Below are 17,942 nucleotides of genomic sequence, written 5' to 3' on the forward strand. Positions count from 1 at the left end.
ATAATGTTTAATATCTCAGAAACCAAAACTGCACAAACGAAAATTTTAACGGCACAAACCTGCACAAACGGAGCACTAACCATTCAGACTATTTGCTGGATTTTTTGACGTGGGTGGGGTGTCAGCTTCACGCAGGTCAACACTTTCCACCTGCAGTAGCCCGAGCGCGCGGCCTCGCGCATCAGCATTACAACACAGGAAGTGACTTGAGTGTGTTGTGCAAACCGAACGTCCGCGCGCGTGTCACTGCGTCTGATTCACTCACCCAAACAACGGCCAGATCCTGACCGCACATTGCAGACGCAGTTTGTCTCCGACGGGGATGAACGGCCGTTATCGCCGCGTGTGGCCCGAGGCAGGACGCTCCCTCCCCCGGTGCAGTGACAACCGCCAGGCCGCCATGATGCAAAACAAACTTCCCGCACCCCCCTCCTCACCGAGATGGCCCGGCTAACATGGAGTCATTATGACAAAGCGCGGCTAAACCGAGTGGAGCTCAGCACATTTTATCACTGTTTTCTTTTTAGTCAGACTCTTTCTGCAAATGAAGGAACAGACTGAAATCCCAACATTCAGCCGATTCGGGTTGATAAAATGCCCACGTGCACGCACATCGGTTTGTGTGCGCAGCATGTGGGCGCGCACACCTGTTTGGGCGTATTTTAGGGTCAATGTAATTGCTCAACACAGAAGCTGGCGGTGTTTAGATTTGCCGAACTGCTCCTGTGGGAGTCACTATGGCTCACAATCTGACTAATGAAGGCCAAGTAATCAGGCCTCAAACTCATCAGCCATGTTAGCTGTAATTAAAAGGTTTATGTTTGGTGTCAGGAGAGCCATCAGAGTCCGTTCAGGCCGTTTCAGGAATCCGGTATTTGCCTAAATCAGAAACTTTGACGTCCTGGATGATTATTGTTTGAAACTAGACTGTGGCAACACAAACAGAGCTACACACGTGTGATCTAAGAGGTTTTGCAAATGCATTCATCCCCATCAAACCTCTAGAAATGTAGCAACCACAAACTTGATCGCTTTTTATTAGGATTTTATGTGCTAGACCAACACAAAATATACAAGAAAACCCGTTTTAGGTTGCAGACAACTAAAAGCTGGGGTGGAGGTTCACCTTCCAGCTGGACACCAATTTTTAAACATGCAGTCAGAGCTACAGTGGAGCAGCTAAGAATCTTAGGCAATACATTGAAAAGTATCTTCACAAACTCTTTCCACCCAATCATACTGAGCTGGAACTAAATTTTAGTCTATAAATGTGGAAGACTGGTTGGTATACACCAAAAGTCTTAAAACTAGTTGTAGTGAAAGGTGTTAATACAAAGTATTGACTCAAGCAGCTGAATACAAATGCTCACCACACTTTTTAAGATTGCAATTTGTAAGAATTTTAAGAACCACATGTCATTTTCCTTCCATATTACAATTGAGCAATACCTTGTGCTGGCCTATAACATAAAAGCCCAATGAAATGCATTAAAGTTTATTGCTATAATGTTAGTATAATGTATTGTGGATAGTGATTGGATCAATAAAAACATGCATGATGATTGATAAAAATGTAGTAATCAGCACTTGGCCCGGCAGGACCCTGAAGGCCTCAAAGAAAGACAAACAGGAAGTGGATTTTATCTAAATCCAGTGACACAAAACCCACCTCTGAGATCTGCAAATCCTAAAAGAAATCGCAAAATTTATATTTCAAGAATTGTGGCAAAACAACACATTTCGCTAAATGCTGGTTAGAAGTACGAAGTCTCATTTACATTTGAATCAGCGGTGTTTTTCTTAACACACGGGCGCTTATGTCGGCTGAGAGGTAGAATTAGAGCATGCCATAACGGTTGTAAAGATATACCATAACACCTGCTGTCAGACACGCTCACATCCACAAGGATGTTTTTACCCAGCATGCACCAGCAGAGCCTCGGCCAGCACATCTCCTGGGATCACAAGTGACCTGATGAGGACGGCACACAGAGGCCGTTTATTCCTCTCTCATGCGTCACCCACCTTAAACACACACAGCTGAAAACTGAACGACAAACACCAGAACGCAACTAAAACTTCTGTTTTAAAGGACAAGCTGTCAAAAAGAAACACAGTGGTTCTTTTTTTTTTGTGCTGGGAAAAAAAAAAAAACATTTGCTCTTTTCTCGTGGAGGAATTCCTCACCCATCACTCCTGCTTTACCTGAGCACTCAGCACCCTCTGGTGGCTGAGTGGCGCAAGTGTTTCAAACTAACGCGCGGGAATCTGGGCACATGTGCCCCGAAAAGACGCTTTTAATTAAGGAAAACAAAGCAAACGACAGATTTAGTTTTTGTTTCTTTTTAATTGTCTCTCACGAGGAGAACTCCGCGCCTCTCTCTGTTTACCAGTGAGCCGAGTCTCATTGTGAGGGTGCAGGCTGTGGTCGCCCACTGCTTCCCTGATTACAGCCAATGGTTGCTTTGCAGCAGCCAATTAAAATCAAATACCATTCTCTCCCATATTACCAACCATTGTGTTTATTTGCAGATCAATTTCCCTCAGCTGCGCCGTTTTGCATAATGAATGCAGAGGCTTTTGATGTGCTCGCCCGGGTGGGGATGCCCTGCTGTTCCTACCTTATTGCCATGTAGCAGTTTGAAAGCTGCTCCGAGTTTCCTCCGCTCGCTGATGTCCCCGTGTTGTATTTAGGAAACATTTATACCGCTGATGTTTGTGCAAAATTAATTTGTAGAGTTGCTCCTGTTGTCGGCTGCGACATTTCTTTTTAGGGCATTTCTTTTAAAACGCGTGCACTAGATCTAAGGAAGCTAGCACAAAGTGGAATTGTGGTAATTTCTTCGAACTTGCAATTAACCAATCATTTAATTAACCGTGATGAGGTAGGCCGTTTCTGAGGCCATTAACTGCTAAAATAAAAAGTCTTCAAGTGCAGTTCTTAACACAGCTAGATGCACTTAGGAGAATGTCAACAATCGGCCTCCCTTTATTTCTCTATTGCACTTGTCAAGGTTTTTCCCCCTCTGTTCAAATATATCTAATGGAATAATTGACATAAAATTCACACCAGATCAACAACTCAAGTAATCCACACACACAAATAAATCAACACAAATTTGTCCATAACTGAGTGCACTAAGCACTTATGGAATTCCCTTTTTTTTTAAAGTAATGACAACTTTAAAATGTCTCCCTTGCAGAGAAACCAGTCACGGGATTTTTGACCCATTCTTCTACACAAACTGTGTTAAAAGGTTTTGGAGGTCCATTTTATTCACTCCGATCCTCAGTTGTTTTCAAAGATTTTCAATTGGCTGCTAGTCAGGCGATTAATTGGACTATTCCAGGAGTTTTACTATCTTCCTCTGGAACCAATTAAGAGCTTCCTAAGCTTTGTGTTTAGGACTACCATCATGGAAATTCACACTGATGTCCTGTAGAGGTTCACCAATCCGATTTTAACATCTGTATTGGTCCCGATATTGAAAAACATTGTACATCAGTGACCATGTGCCCGTAAGGGCAGATCTATTGAGTCATGTTTGACCAAGATAAGTCAATCTATTGTTTTTGTCAGTTTCAGTTTCTATATTATCTATTTCACATTGGCTGCTAAACGCCTAATTCTGCTGACTGAAGACACTGAAGTTATGTTGCTTTTACGTTTGACCAATCTTGAGAAGCTATCGGTAAGTGTGTTGTACTGGTGCACAGTTATCAAATAAATGTGTATCTCAGTACATTTACGTCTGTGTTTAAAAAAAAAAGAAGAAACGATTTAAGTCAGTTCAGCATTGTTATTCTGTATCGGATTGTATCGGCCGATGTTAAAGTGAAAAAAATGGATCAGTACATTTTCTGGTACATTTCTCTATTCATCCTTCCTTCAGTGATATAAAGTATCCCAGGATCCTTTGCTGTAAGCCAGCCCATACTTTCAAACTTCAATTCTGACATGCTGTTTTTGTGGAGGGATGAGTAGAAAATCACAGTTGGCACAATTATTGGACTTGCTAACACGTACTATGCCATGTGAATCACCATGTAATCTTAGCTTTTTCAGGTTGAGCAGAGTGTTTCATATAGCTGAATACAGCGAATCTTGATTCTAGAGTCCAGTCCCTGTGTGCCTTTCACCACTGCATTCAACGTTTTGCATTGAGCTAATCAGAGGGCGACGTGAAGTTTGCGAGGTTTGTTGCTGTTGGTTTCACAGAAAGAGTGTGACCTTTAAGGCCCAGCATCCCCTGACAACCTCTGTGATTTTACATGCCTGACCACTGTGTGTCATTCTCAATCACTTTCAGGTGGTTTTAATACCACCATCAGCTAGCTGGCTGTGAAATATTTATTAGTCAGGAATTACATAACTGGACTTATTGGTACAGGTTGCATCATATCACGGTACCTGAAGTCACTGAATTCCTGAGAGCGACCCACTCTTCCACAAACATTTTCAGCAGCAATCTGGGTGTCTAAAGACAGATATTTATACACCACTGTCCCTGGAAAAGATTGTGCATGTATTTATAACTGTTAATTCTACCAGGTCATTGATTTGGAAAACTTTTCTCCTTAACACATAACTGCATATAATTGATAACTGGATGTTGTATTTATTAGGATTATCTTCCGATCGGAGCAAACAGAAGAAATCGATAAGGCTTCAAATAGATTTTGACAGCAAAACAGTGAATTTATTAGTATGCGTGTTTGAGAAATCCTTTAATCTCCAATGGCAACCATTCAGCTGTGCAAAACGCCTGGGTGGCCTGAATGTCAAGTTTGAGACGAAGCTCCTCCTTGGAGCTGCAATTTCCAAGCTTCCGCCTCACAGAGCGGCCCTCCTCTGTGGAGGCTCCTTTAGACTAGCCAGCGGCAATTAGCAAACACCAGCAAATGGAGATCTAAGCTCACTTACACAGGTAAAAACGTTTCTACAGGGTTCATTGAGGAGCCATGTTGTGATGACCTCCTGAAGGCGGAGTTTCAGAAAGAGCACGAGTTTCTTAAAGAGTCAGAGACCCAATTTGAAGACCTTAAATTACAAGTCATATTTTATATATGCAGCATTTTTTAAGCAATTTATGTTAACATAGCTACTTGATTGTGCTATAAAATCAAGACTGCCCCTTTAAAAACAGTCTACCTCATATTAAACTCGAGTCCAATGTCCGTGCAGTGTTTTCGTCAGCTATTTTTTTATTCTACATTGTTCTGTTGAAGAAGTAATATCAAACCTAGAAACATAAAACCAAAGGAAATTGTTATTAAACCATCTTTACTCTGACCCTAAACGTGGTTACTGCTCCTTTATGTTGTAAGGAGATTGTTAATTTATCTTTTTTTTTTTTTAGGACTAATATTTTTGTTGCCTGAGTACAACCCTTTCACCCCAATCCTACTGATTCTTGATCTCTGTGAGGTTTTAAAACTTCCTCCTTGAGGACAAAAGCAATCTCTGCATGATTTTATTACACCTCATATCCTTTGTGTAGTTAAACATTTCTCTCATAAATCTCAGTGTGAGTGATTCATTTATTACCCTCTGCCTTCTGAGCACACTTCAGGCCCGCATGAAGACACTAACCTGTTTTATATTTACAGTATGGACCTTTGTTCTTAATTTAAATACTAAAAAACTATTCCTGGCTCGGCATCAGCCACGGATCACCAAACATGCTGTTTAAAGACACTTTGATGCAGATGGAGGCATTTTTTAAGAGATTATAAATGCATATAGAATGTACTATTGAATGCGGTGCAAAACATTTCTGCAGTTTTTGCTTCTGGCAAAACATATTTTTATTACCAGGCAAATATAATCTAAGTAAATGCAAAAAAGCAGTTTTCACATGACTGCTTCATTGATTAAGGGGGAGAAAGAAATGAAATCCAACCTGACTTCCATGTTGAACTATAATATCCTCATTGTTAAAACATGAATTAAGTTTTATTAACATTTTTATAGACGGCTGAGATAAATTACATGAGCCACACCCAGCTGTAATGACCACCAGAGCTCTGGAATCCAGAAATCGCCTGAATAGAACCTGTCTAACATGAAGTAAGCTGAAAGAAAGTAACACACTTAGCCGTGATTAGAAGAAATTCAAAAATGATTCAAAGATTAGAGACAAATTCACTGACATTTCTCAGTCTGAAAAATATTACAGAGCCATCACTGAGGCTTTAGTAAATACCAGTGGGAGCCAAAATCCACAAAAGGAGAAGACATGAAACAGTGTGGTCGGTCATCCTATGAAAATTACTCTAAGAGTACATGAGGCTGCAAATGAGGGGTGCTTCAGCACCTGCCCCTTTTGCTCCTTGCCCCCAAGTGCCATTTTGGTTTGTTTTTTTGGTATTATTATTTCCTAAACCCTCTTCTGACACATAATAAGATGTACTAAAATTATTTGCTTTTTTGTTGGCTTTTTTTTGTACAACGTAATAAGTCCTCCAGTCACCTTCTTACCTTTGACCTTTTGCCCGTGACACATGACGCAGTTGCCTCTCGCACAGTGAGATAAGGCGGCTAACTGGAGCTCAACGTAGATTACAGAACAGTTTTTTGGTGAATTAAAACAAAAAAAAAGTTTTTGATGAATAAAGTGGAGTAGACTTGCTGCTTGTCAGATGACAGAAAACGTTGAAGCATCGTTTCTGCTTCAGCACGGAGTAGCGGTTTAAGCAGAGAGGTAATGAAATACAACAGACACTGACAGGCCTCTGCGTCTGCCTTTCTCTGAAAAACCACTGAGCGAGAGGAGACAGCCAGGTGAGGAGAAACTGTTCTTATCTATCAATTCAGTATTTTTATCATACAGACATTAGGCTGTTGTTGTTGTTCTGGAGAATGTGACGTCACGTGCAAAGGGTCAATACGAAATAATCTCATTTCACTTCTCTGTCTGGGCTTTCTCCCATTGACTTGGATTCTCTCTGGTTGATTTTCCACCAGGCCAATCAGCGAGCAGAAGGAGAAGTTGTGAACAATGACCTTTATTTTCTGCGCAGTTTTACAATTGCAGTTCTAGAAACGGCAGTAGAGGAAGTGAACGAAGCCATTCAGTCCATGTTGGCCGCACTTCCAAATGTTAAATTAACATAAACGGCCGCCTCGTTAGCCTCTGCGCTTCTCTCTTCTCAGTGGAGGATAGTTGTTTACAGTGCTGGCAACTTCCAGTAAGCTTCTTAGCGCCAAACTGGCGCATTACATATGTCACAGCCAAGCGTTAGCGATTGGGTAAAATTTAAAACCAAGAGCTCATGCCTCCAGGAAGCAATAGTTTCTCAACAGCCGAGAGTCCAGACCCTCTGGGTGAACGTAGTATAGAAACAGGAGGAATTGGTTTTTTTTTTGTTGTTGTATTTTTTACCAGAATAGCATACCTCTAAATTAGTCTTTCTCAAACTGTGATCTGCGAAGTACTGCGTGTGTTTATTTGCTGTGATGTGAGCTCAAAGTGCAACGCTACAGCTAGCTTACCAAAGGATTGTGTTAAAAATAATGATGGAAAACTGGTTACAGCTGTAGCTCTAAAAGCTGCAGATACTGTTGTAAAGAAAACAACTCAACTTTCCAATGCTATGACTTAGCTTCCTCTGATCATATAAGTAGTCACTTATATGATCAGAGTCATAGCATTGGAAAGCTTAGACACTTTCAGAATCTGTAAATAACTCAAAATGCCCAAGTAGATGTGTTCATGTCTTTGTCGTGGCTAGTCACATTTACCAAACAGCACCACAACAACACAGAAAACAATAATACCTGAGTTAAGAGGCTAGTATTTTCATTTCAGGTTGTATCATATATTAAGTTGTGTTACCACAGGGTCAATTTCAGGTTAGGTGGTCCATGAGTGTTTGTTAAATGGGTTGTGGTCCTTAGCCTGAAAAAGTTTCAAAAACATGGCTCTAGATGGCTTAAACCCCCCCCCAAAAAAGCAACATTTTGAAGCAGCTTAATCAAAGCCTGAGATTGACTTAATCCAATTAAAGATTAAAAAGGTCTATAGGGCCAGGTTGGTTTGGATGGCTTTTTTTTTCTCTCTTAATAAATAAAATCATCAGCATTGAAAAACTACAATTTTTGCAATTACGGTATCTAGAAATTGGTTGATCTGAAGAAAGAGAAAAACAATAAACATGGCAAAAAAAGAGGAAATCTGTAAGGGGGTAAATACTTCTTTACAGCACCGTAAACACAATTGGCAAATTCTTCCAAAATCCCATCTGTGTGTGTGTGTACTTAGCATTTATCCTGTCTTTTACTTGTAAATCTCCTCCTCTGAATTCACCCTGGACAGAAAGCTGTGATTGGCGGTATAATCAGCAGAGGTGCCAGAATCACAGATGCAGTCTCTCGACTAATTGCGTGAAGGCCCCGTGGCGAAGGCGGCGCAGGTGCTCCTTCCCTTTGTCAACTCACTTTGCCGTGCGCTGCTTCCTTTGTGTCTCCTGGAACTCTTTGAGCAAATATTTTCTGTGCTCTTCCTCGCAAGAACATAATTGCAAATTAAAGCAGAAAGAGGATAAATGGGAAAACAAAGGAAAACGCGAAGACGAGGTCGTTACGTGGAAAATTGCCGCTTTTTATTTTTCGAGGCACGGTGAGAGCCAGCTGCTCTCCAGAACAATCTTTGGAAGTAGTTACAGCAGCACAAGGCACATTTGAATAGATAAAACAGCGATTGCGTCTGTTTTTTGCTCGTACTACAGCAGGATTGACTCACGTCTTAGAGACTGTTCTTTTGGTTGAAAATTTCTGGCATAATTTTATGGTAATTTACAACCCAGCACCTAAAAATGATAGACAAATCTTCAGAAAAAAAAAAGACAAAATGTCAGCTAAGAATTAAAACAAAGAAAATATCTATAATAAAATTTTCAGTAGAAACCAAAAGTGTTCATTTAGAACAAAGGAAGTATCTCAACACCTCGTTCCCCGCTCCCTTACAGCCTTAAAATCCCTGCACACATCTGGCTCTTGGCCACGTGCCCATGCCCCCACTTTCGGCAGGCGGTCCTGGATTTGTGTCTTTGTGGATCCTCTGCCTGCTGCTGCGAGCGGCTCCGACGCCCTGAGTCACGTTGGTGACGTCCGCCAGCTCTCGCCTCTCGGTCAGGGAGGTCACCATGTGTTCCAGTTTGGATCGGATGGTCGAGTAGTGGCTCTGCCGCTCTTTGGACAGCTCGTGAAAGGCGTCCTTTAGAGAAGTGTCCGGATCTGCATGGGGTGCTGGGATCTGCCTGGGGGATCTGTCCTGTCGCGGTGTTTTAGCTAACGTAGTCGGGCCGAGGTGCTGAGCGTCGGTCTGTGTGTCGCCGTCCGTCACCGAACGGCTGGTCTGGGTTGAGACGTGGCGGGAGGCGGCAGTGGGGCTCGCTGCGTCTTTCTCCGCATGCCGCTCTGCGGGAGGACGATAATTTATGCTGGCAGATAGGACCTCCTGCTGAATGAGCTTCTGCTCCGTCGTGCCCCCGTCTATGGTGGAGGAGTCAGACACCGGGCTGGTTTGACCGGGACTCGGAGAGGAAGGCTCACGTAACGTTTGGGGCTTACGGCTGGGGGTGCTGGTCAGGTGAACCGGCTCAGTGGGCTTCTCTCTGCTCATGCGAGGCGAGCAGGCAGTCGAGTGTTTGATGCTGAGGTGCTCAAGGAGGCCGCTGCCTCGGACGCTCTGAGGCCCATGGGCGTTGATGGGCTGGGACTGGGCATAGAGGATGCGGAACTCCTCGTCGAACTTCTCTGTTATCTGACCCGAGAGCTCGATCAGGTTGCTGCTGTTCAGTTTGCCGTCAGTCCAGTTGAACCTGGAAACAGGAAGAGGATTCATCAAGCTGCACGTTTGAATACAGGAAGACACATAAATACTTGAATCCAACAATTGGTGGTGGGCACCACCAACTATAAAGTTAGCTGCGCTAACGCTAAAGCACTACCCCAAAACGGTCTTTAGCAGAAGCTAATGCTAAAGTGCTACACCAAGACAGTATTTAGCGGTAGCTAACACTACAGTTACACACTAGCATAGCATGTAGGGCAAGCTAACGCTCAAGCTCTACATCAACAATCTTTTCAGAAGCTACAGTCCTCTATCACCAATTAAATTTTCATATTTAACATGTTTTATAATGTCCTGATAACCAAAACTTTAAGAAAGCTGTCGACCTGTATTCAACTGGAAGTTTGCAAATTAGTGCCTTAAAATTGATCAGGAAATATGAATTTAGGGGAAGCCAAGTGTGCAAAACATTTTTAAAGTTAGCTAAAGCCCTAAACAAAAAATTAGCTCCGCTATTATTGCATTAGCAAAAGTGTGCACACTGATGCTTTTCAATAACACCCTACTTTGTGTTGCTGTATCACATAACATGCAGTCAGGTTTGTGGACCAACGGCGCCGTACCTGTATGAACCTGTGGCCACTCTGTTCCCATCGATCAGCATGAACCGCTCATGAACTTTCCCGGTGATCCTGGCTCCAGACCTCATGTAGTACGTCGTGCCAGCGACGGTTCGCACTCTCATTTGCTGCAAAGGACCGAGGGTAAATTGTTTGGCTGCTGCTCATGTTGTGCCCATAAAGGCACGGCCAGCTGAACCGAAGCAACCACATACCCGCAGGTCATCCAGGCGAACGCCGACGTTCCTGCACATCCTCAGGAAAGCGGGAGCGCATGACTGGTCGAGCAGGATGTAGACGGGCACCCTGCGGAGGGAGCACGCCTCCTGAAGATCCCTAAAGATATCCAGGTCTGTGAGGGAGTCCGTCACTATGGCAATCACCTGCAGTGGAAACAAGAAAATAAATTAGAAAAAAAATCACAGAGGTAATATAATAAAATTCCTGTTCGAGCCGCCGCTCGCAAGATCTAGCACGTGATTGTGTTTTCATTATTATCAAACACAAGGCCTCATTCAAGTAGGGCTGTGGAGCCCTGTCACACACTCGCGCTGTAATGTGTGTGCACGCACACGCGTTCATGAGCTTTCTATTGACTGCGGTCCGTTGCCATGGAGATCGGCCGTGATGCTTGGTCAGCAAACAAATGACTTTTACACAGAAGAAACGTAGGTGCGCTGGAGGGCTTTCCTCTTTCTCCTTGTGGATTTTTTTTTTTTTTTTTGGGCCGCTGAGATTTGTCTTTTTCACACCGACGAATGGAATTTCGCATGCTGCAGTAAAGGTTGCATGTCGAGGATTAGACATGGGTGTATCTTCGATTCGAGGCTTCAAACTGGTGTTATTCACACGCAGCTTGTCAAGAGAGCCCCCACAACCCTGTCCCATTTTTTTTGGGGGGTGGTGGGGGTCTGCCCTGTACGGATGGTTTATTTTTTAAGAGGCAGAGATGAAGGCAGCTCCTTTGAGCACACCAGTAAACACTGCGGTGATACAGTGAGTGGCTTCCATATACCTACAGAGGCGCTTCACACTGAGCTGTTTAACATCACAAAAGAACAAAAGGGCCTCGTCGTACAGAAAGGTTCCTACACATTTTCACTTTCAAATCCCTGTGCGGCAATTAAAAATCGGGACAAACAGAATGAATAAATGCTTAATGACGACAATTTGATCATTTATTGGTGTATTTATTTCATCGCTTGTGAGTTTGCTCATGCCACAGCCTTTTCTGGTTTGCTGGTTTGAATGTAGCTTTTGTGCTTACTATAGAATAAAAAGGTAAAAAATTATATTCCCACACTCAAATTACTGGAGTTGTCTTTTATTGTCGTCATTTTGGAATATAAATACAAAGGTTTACTCTGAATTTTTGGCTTGTGCATCTACAGTGGTCAGGATTCAAACATGGAGAGTCAAGAAAAACGGTAGGATGGTGACAGACAGAAATATCGGGGTGAACTGATAAATCAACCCAGATTTTCGTCAAACTGGACGATTGGTCGATACTTGCATGTGGAACAGATCTGATTCACTTCAGCCAAGTTCTTCACAATCAGCCACTCTAACCTTCTCCTTTATACTGGAAAGCAGTTAAAACAACTTTGTATTGTTCAGCGCATTTCAACAAAATAAGATGCGACATTATGACACCTGACCGTGTCAGTTATAAAAATAAACCAAACAAAAATCGGTCTGGATGGGTGATCGGCTGGAAAACTGCAATTGGTGCACTGGGTTTGAAGGAGACTAATTGATGACTACGAGGTGATTTAAAATGTGAATGTGACCATATTTTCCTCCTGTTTCTCTAATGTTGCTGATTCTCACACAAAAATACAGACGTTCAACATTCTTTTTGAAAAAAAAAAAATGCCACAACACTGGTCCTCTGTCCTCCACTCGCTCTGCCTCCAGCTGATACTAAATATGTTGACTTTTCCGCATCTACGCCATCTCTGCCTGTTTCATCTGTTTAACTTTTATTGCCAGTTTGTGCGATTTAATGGACCGTCAGAACTGCAGTTTAGGGTCTGCTTATGCTCAACAAAACTGCCAAAATAATTATGAGGCCTTAATGCCTGAAGCTGTTCAAAGAGCTTTTCTGTTCGGCCAACACAAAAACTATTATTGCAAAGGTTCCCTCAAACCTTTGCAATAAGAGCCTTAGACAAGCGCTGCAAACTTACTTTGTCAACGCAGTATTTTGAAGTTTGTTAATGGATTTCATGGATTTCAGCACTTTTTTCAATATATTTCATCACGTTTTTTTACAAAAACATAATGATATTGCGAGTCTCATTAGGGAAAGACTAAAATTGTACTTCTTGCCACCAATTTGCAACATCAATGTGCACGTTATTAGTAGAGCAATGTAGAGGTGAGTCACATGGACTTAAAGTTTTATCAGTACCACAACAGTATTTTGCAGTACTATTGTGATAACGATAAAAGTGACAATAAGAACTATTTATTACATATTTATTAGGCAACTGTGACTGTGTGTCACAGCAATTATAACCCCACCAGCATAAATAATGCTCTTGAAAAACATTCCCAATTGAAATGCACATTTTAGAACACCAATCACATAAAGAAGTGTGGTTTGCATCACTAAACTGCACACGGTAATTGTATTTTCAAACTTATTGCAGTTTTTAATGCCTTCATTGGACAAACAGTAGACACATTTGTAGAACTATCAAACCCGATGACTTTATCGTGACAAAGAAAGTTAAAAATTTCTTGTGACAAGAAACGTCACGATAAATGATAAACGGTATTATAAATAGCCACACCTAGAACAAAAGTATTCAGAAATCAGGAATTCACACGTCCCGTATCGGCTCCGTCTGTTTGACGGAGTCTCGATGCTCTAGATATCCACATCTGGCACTAAAGAAAGGTGGCTTTGTCACAACTAATTTCGCTGTCAATGTGATATCACTCCAAAAGTTTGTGTGAGCCGATAAAGTGCCCGATTAGTTTTGGAGGATCTGCTTGCACTTCCATGTGAAACTGATCTCATGAATCCCCGCAATGGTCTCAAAAATCAGCCGCATTCTCCTGTGGCTCTGCCAGGAGAGAGGGCGGACTGACTGGCCCCGCCCACAAGGTCATGTCTGCACATGGCTGGTTAACAATAGCCATCCCAACTGTTGCCAACTTAGCAACTGTGTCGCAATGTTTAGCGACTTTCAGAAAAAAGATATTTAAAAAAACCCGCCTCAGCAGGTCAGGCTTTCTGAAGATTGGTGATCAGCCCAAAAACTGTAATCGGTGCAAGTTACTGATTTTGTCATTGCATGATTTCCTATCATTATGTCACCTTACTATTAAAGATTTGATATTAAGGTGGTAAAGGAGCTGGATAAATGTAAAGGATATTAAGCCAGTGCACTGGATGGGTGGAAGTTTAGGAAAAAGTCTGGAAACGCATACACTTTCCCTGCTCCGCTTTCATTTTCCATACTCGTCCTCACCTTGGAAAATACTTCAACTCCACGCTTCTCCATAGGAAACCAGCTGCAGAAACACACACAGCACCTGCCTTAAAGGTGCGAGTCAAAAACAAAATGTGTGTTTGGTGAAGCAGGGAGCTCAATGTGTCCTGCAGGTGAGCAAAGCAAGTGGAGGCACATCTGGTACACAGGTTCCACACGGGCCTGAGGTGCTTTTCCTCCTGCAAGATCCCTGTAAACTGGAAAGTCTCTGTACAAAACCAGAGATTAGACTGACGACAGGTCCCATTTCAAACTGTTTTTTTGTTTTGTTGTTTTTTTAATCTTTTGAGATAGTACAAGCATTTGGTCTGAGATCACTGCTGATTGAAAAAGCTAAAGCTGAATTTACAACAATCAGACATTTGTCTGACTCTATGGAGACAATCCGCAGTGTATTTCCAGGAAGGGCCAAAGAGGATTTAGGAAATTCCCTGGAATTTATGTCAAGAGAAAGGTCTGCTTGATTACATGTTACACAACACTGCATAATAATAATAATAAGCCTCTTTTAGTATATAAAAAAGAACAACAAAAAACACAGTATTCTGCAGCCTTCAGAGTAACAGAGCAATATAAAAACAGTACTGGCACTAGCTGAAAAATCAGGACTTCCAGTAAAATGCGTTTTCAGTTAGAGAACATATTATTTTTATTGGGATTTTTACCTCTTTTGCACTTTTGATCATCCGCCTCGCAGCCTCTTTGCAGGCGTAAATAGTCTCCCCATAGCTGGGCTGGAAGTGAGCCACGGCCCGCGTCACTCCCCGGTAGGAGCCCGCGGTGAAGGCGGGCCATCCGATCTCCAGCAGCGGCGGCTCCACGTCGGACACCTCGGGGAAGTAAGTGACCGAGGAGCAGTCCAACGAGCTGCCGAGCGACTGCTCCAGCTCCTCCCCGTGAACCGAGACGCACCGCGGCGGAGGCACGGCGGCGCTCCGGATCCGCTGGATCTCATCGTCCGACAGAAAGTTGGGAATCCTCTCCCTCCTGAGGAAATCCAAAAAGTTCTCGACCCCGCCGGAGAGCAGCTCCTCCAGAGCTAGCCGGTGCCTCTCGTTGTAGACTTCCTGCAGGTTGACAGCGTCGGCCACGGAGGGTCTTTGACCCAGCCTCAACGGGGAGTCGTCCAACGTCTGCGACAGAGCCATGGCTGGGACTTCTTCCCTCCGTTTACGGTAGCAGCACAGGTAACGTTCTCACCTCCAGGGAGGAGAAATTCGTATTTTGTCTCTTCCCTCCTTTGCTACCCGTCCAGCCCGTTTATTGGCTGGTGGACGCTGGTCTAACCTGAATGGCGGCTCCGGGCTCGTCTACTCGGGTGTCAATCTGAGCTGCGGAGCTCTCATTGGCTCGTTTGGAGGCAAACAAAACCTCCTGTACAGCCCCCTCGCGCTCTGCTGTGGTCCGGTTACAGAACAGAGATCAGAAAAGGCCCGAGACCTCTCACTCTGACGACTTTTCCTTTCAGTAACAGAAGAAACCACGTCCCCGCGTGTTCTCGCATGGTTGACTCTGAACTTGAACTCCAAGCTACAGAGAGGTTAAACTAGCACACATTTTTTTTATTAGAAAGACTAAAGACGAAGCCATTTTTAATTGAACATGTGACGACATTTAACGTTTTTGAATCATCACGATGTTTATCCTGTAAAATGACCTGGAAGAAAAAGCATTAAAATGAAAAGCAGTGACTAATTTCAATGGTTAAATTGACAGGTTAAATGATTATTCACGACAGAAAAATATTTAATTAAGATTAATTATTTTAACAAATAAATACATGATACATTTATTAAAAATAGAAAGGCATTAGTTTTTCTTACAAAACTCCAACATCCTAACATTTTTTATTTTTTTTACATCTGTCTAAATTGTTTTGATTTTTAGAAAGACGAGCAAAAATATAGGACAAATACCTTTGAAAGTTAGCATTTGTTTTCAAGTGTTTATTTTGTAGAACATTGTGTTCTGCTGGCTGCTCAACGCTCTGGAAATTACAAACAGCTGAAATTGTCTGATTTGAATGCCAGGGAAGCTGTGCCGGAGCCTTCTTTCACCCAGCTGACCCACAGACAGCAGCAACAGGTGGGGGACGGGGAGGAATCTGCTACAATCTTATTTTGCACACAGCTGGAGAAAAAAAACAACTAATTATTAATATAAAATAAGAATGCAAAGAATTCAAATGAGGAGTTCAGTGCCATTTTAGAATAACAACATGGTATTGGTGTCACCCTGAAGGCCTGAATGTTGAGATGTACATAAAAAAAAAACAACCTCATCTTCATGATCTAGAAAATACCTCCAGCCTGGCTTTTTGTTTAGGCATGCAGCTTTTTGATTTATTTATATTTCACAAGTTAACAACTAATGTCATATGTACAGACAGGTCAAACACACATACTGCTATACAGAAATAAAACAACCAAATTAAATTGACAGATTCATATTCAATTGTATGGAGTCCAATTCGATTATAATACAATGCAATCACATGCAGTTTAGAATATCAAATGTGAAAAAAAATGATGCATCTCGACAGTCCAGATATCGTCTTTCCAGAATGATTTCACAAATCACATCATTTATGCAAAAAAAAGATCTCAAGTGTTACAAACTGAGGATAATTTTAATATGATTTTAAGAGCACCAAGGTCAACCTCAAGGCCATTAATGTTTTGTGTGTTTTTTTTTAATAATACATAAAAAATAAGCTTTTTCAGGAAACAACATCTAACTGAGCTATAAATGAACAATGAGCTAAAGAGAGTTTTATGTTCCACTTCAAACAGAATAACATCATCTACTGAAAAGTATATCAAATGAGAAAAAGTAAAAGAAATTAAAAATAAATTTAGAGTTGCAGCATAGTGGAATATAAGGTCGTAATCAGAGCTTTGACTGCATGTCGAAAGGCTAATATGTTTTAGAGAAGCTCTGATTGCAGCTTCTAAGGAAAACTAACAGTCTTGGATTAAAGAAAGCTTCAGGTCAACCTGAACCATGTATGTTGTGGAAAAAAAAAAGTCGAAGTTTGTCGAGTGAAACAGGACAGCGTCCTAAATAAAGAACCTCAACAGGCTTGTCCTTTCGATGAAAAATGAACATCTAAGTGGTGTGTTCAGGTGGTTTTTATTTCTCCATGGAAATTTGAGAGTTGTATTTAGTTTGACAAAAAAAATAGCAGTGATCAGTTTGAAGTTTAAACGGAGTATTAAAGTAAAAACAAAAACAGACTTGAACACCATCTTTGCAGTCCTCCAGCTTCACACGCCACACCTTTAGGAAATGCAAATATCATTTTAATCCTAATCTTGGGCAGAGCCGTCTCACGCTAGACTCCTTACGCTAGCTAGGTCGTGCTCTTCTGCAATCCTGCTAGTCAGAGTGTTTTTGCTTTAATGGTGGGTGATTCATCTGTCTCATAGATAATTCATCTTTCCCCCCTACCCCTTTCCTGACTGTATACAGCTACAGGCAACTTCTGAATCCGGTGAAGGAAATAATGGAAAGGCAGAGTAAATCCATCTTTGTGATACTAGAGGAGTATAGAACTATTAGTCCCATGTGTTCTTCTGCTCAGAGTATATTTCTGTCTGCCTGCATGCATGGAGGGCCTACCAGAGCAGCCCACCCACTTGTTACACACAAGATCCTTATATAGATCTACACATTTATATGTGTGCCAAAAACTTCAGGGCCTTCTGAACGTTATTGCCACATTATTCTATGAAGTTGTTACCATTTTGTTAAACTATTTAATCCCGTTTTCACCATCTATTTTCGTGCCATACATAAATGGCGTGTTTGGGGCCCGCGCGCTCCTCTCTCTATACGGGCTTTTACACACAGAAAGAAAAAAATGCTATCAGGGGTCACGAAGGGCCGCAGCCGTGCAAATCATATTTTACAGGGCGCGCATCAGTACAGCAGCTCTAATTTGATTCAAAGGGAAATTATCCTCCTGCGTTTAAACACACACACACACACACACACACACACACACACACACACACACACAC

The 17,942-nt window shown here is 42.1% G+C and overlaps 3 protein-coding genes across 7 annotated transcripts in view; 1 reads left to right on the forward strand and 2 right to left on the reverse strand.

The window, feature by feature from the left end:
- LOC103465557 (DEP domain-containing mTOR-interacting protein) overlaps positions 1–2,638 on the reverse strand; it is a 56,534-nt gene extending 53,896 nt beyond the window's left edge. For 4 of the 5 annotated variants that reach the window (XM_008410527.2, XM_008410526.2, XM_008410529.2 and 1 more), the window contains exon 1: positions 266–615. The gene's annotated coding sequence lies outside the window, so the exon portion shown is untranslated. Of the gene's footprint in view, positions 1–265; positions 616–2,621 lie in introns of those variants that run through there. The other variant, XM_008410528.2, reaches the window with a different exon arrangement.
- A 5,944-nt stretch (positions 2,639–8,582) lies between these two features.
- On the reverse strand, positions 8,583–15,667 carry fam83d (family with sequence similarity 83 member D). The gene is made up of 4 exons (XM_008410536.2): positions 14,586–15,667; positions 10,633–10,800; positions 10,421–10,545; positions 8,583–9,825 (listed from the first exon to the last, which is right to left on the reverse strand). Exons 1-4 carry the CDS (start codon positions 15,066–15,068, stop codon positions 8,973–8,975), a joined length of 1,629 nt encoding a protein of 542 aa, XP_008408758.1. The 5' UTR covers positions 15,069–15,667; the 3' UTR covers positions 8,583–8,972.
- The window catches only part of zhx3a (zinc fingers and homeoboxes 3a), a 23,496-nt gene continuing 20,592 nt past the window's right edge, over positions 15,039–17,942 (forward strand). Inside the window, exon 1 of the mRNA XM_008410534.2 lies at positions 15,039–15,107. The gene's annotated coding sequence lies outside the window, so the exon portion shown is untranslated. The remainder of the gene's footprint in view (positions 15,108–17,942) is intronic.

Source organism: Poecilia reticulata, linkage group LG5, assembly GCF_000633615.1.
Source record: "Poecilia reticulata strain Guanapo linkage group LG5, Guppy_female_1.0+MT, whole genome shotgun sequence".
Lineage (NCBI taxonomy): Eukaryota > Metazoa > Chordata > Actinopteri > Cyprinodontiformes > Poeciliidae > Poecilia > Poecilia reticulata.

What these genes read in the sequence shown, in the direction of transcription:
- fam83d (XM_008410536.2), bottom strand. Translation starts at nt 15,068, where the DNA reads ATGGCTCTGTCGCAGACGTTGGACGACTCCCCGTTGAGGCTGGGTCAA. An exon ending in TGATCAAAAGTGCAAAAGAG is followed by an intron (nt 10,801 to 14,585) that starts GTAAAAATCCCA and finishes TTTCCACTGCAG; the next exon opens with GTGATTGCCATAGTGACGGA. An exon ending in GTGGCCACAGGTTCATACAG is followed by an intron (nt 9,826 to 10,420) that starts GTACGGCGCCGT and finishes TCCTGTTTCCAG; the next exon opens with GTTCAACTGGACTGACGGCA.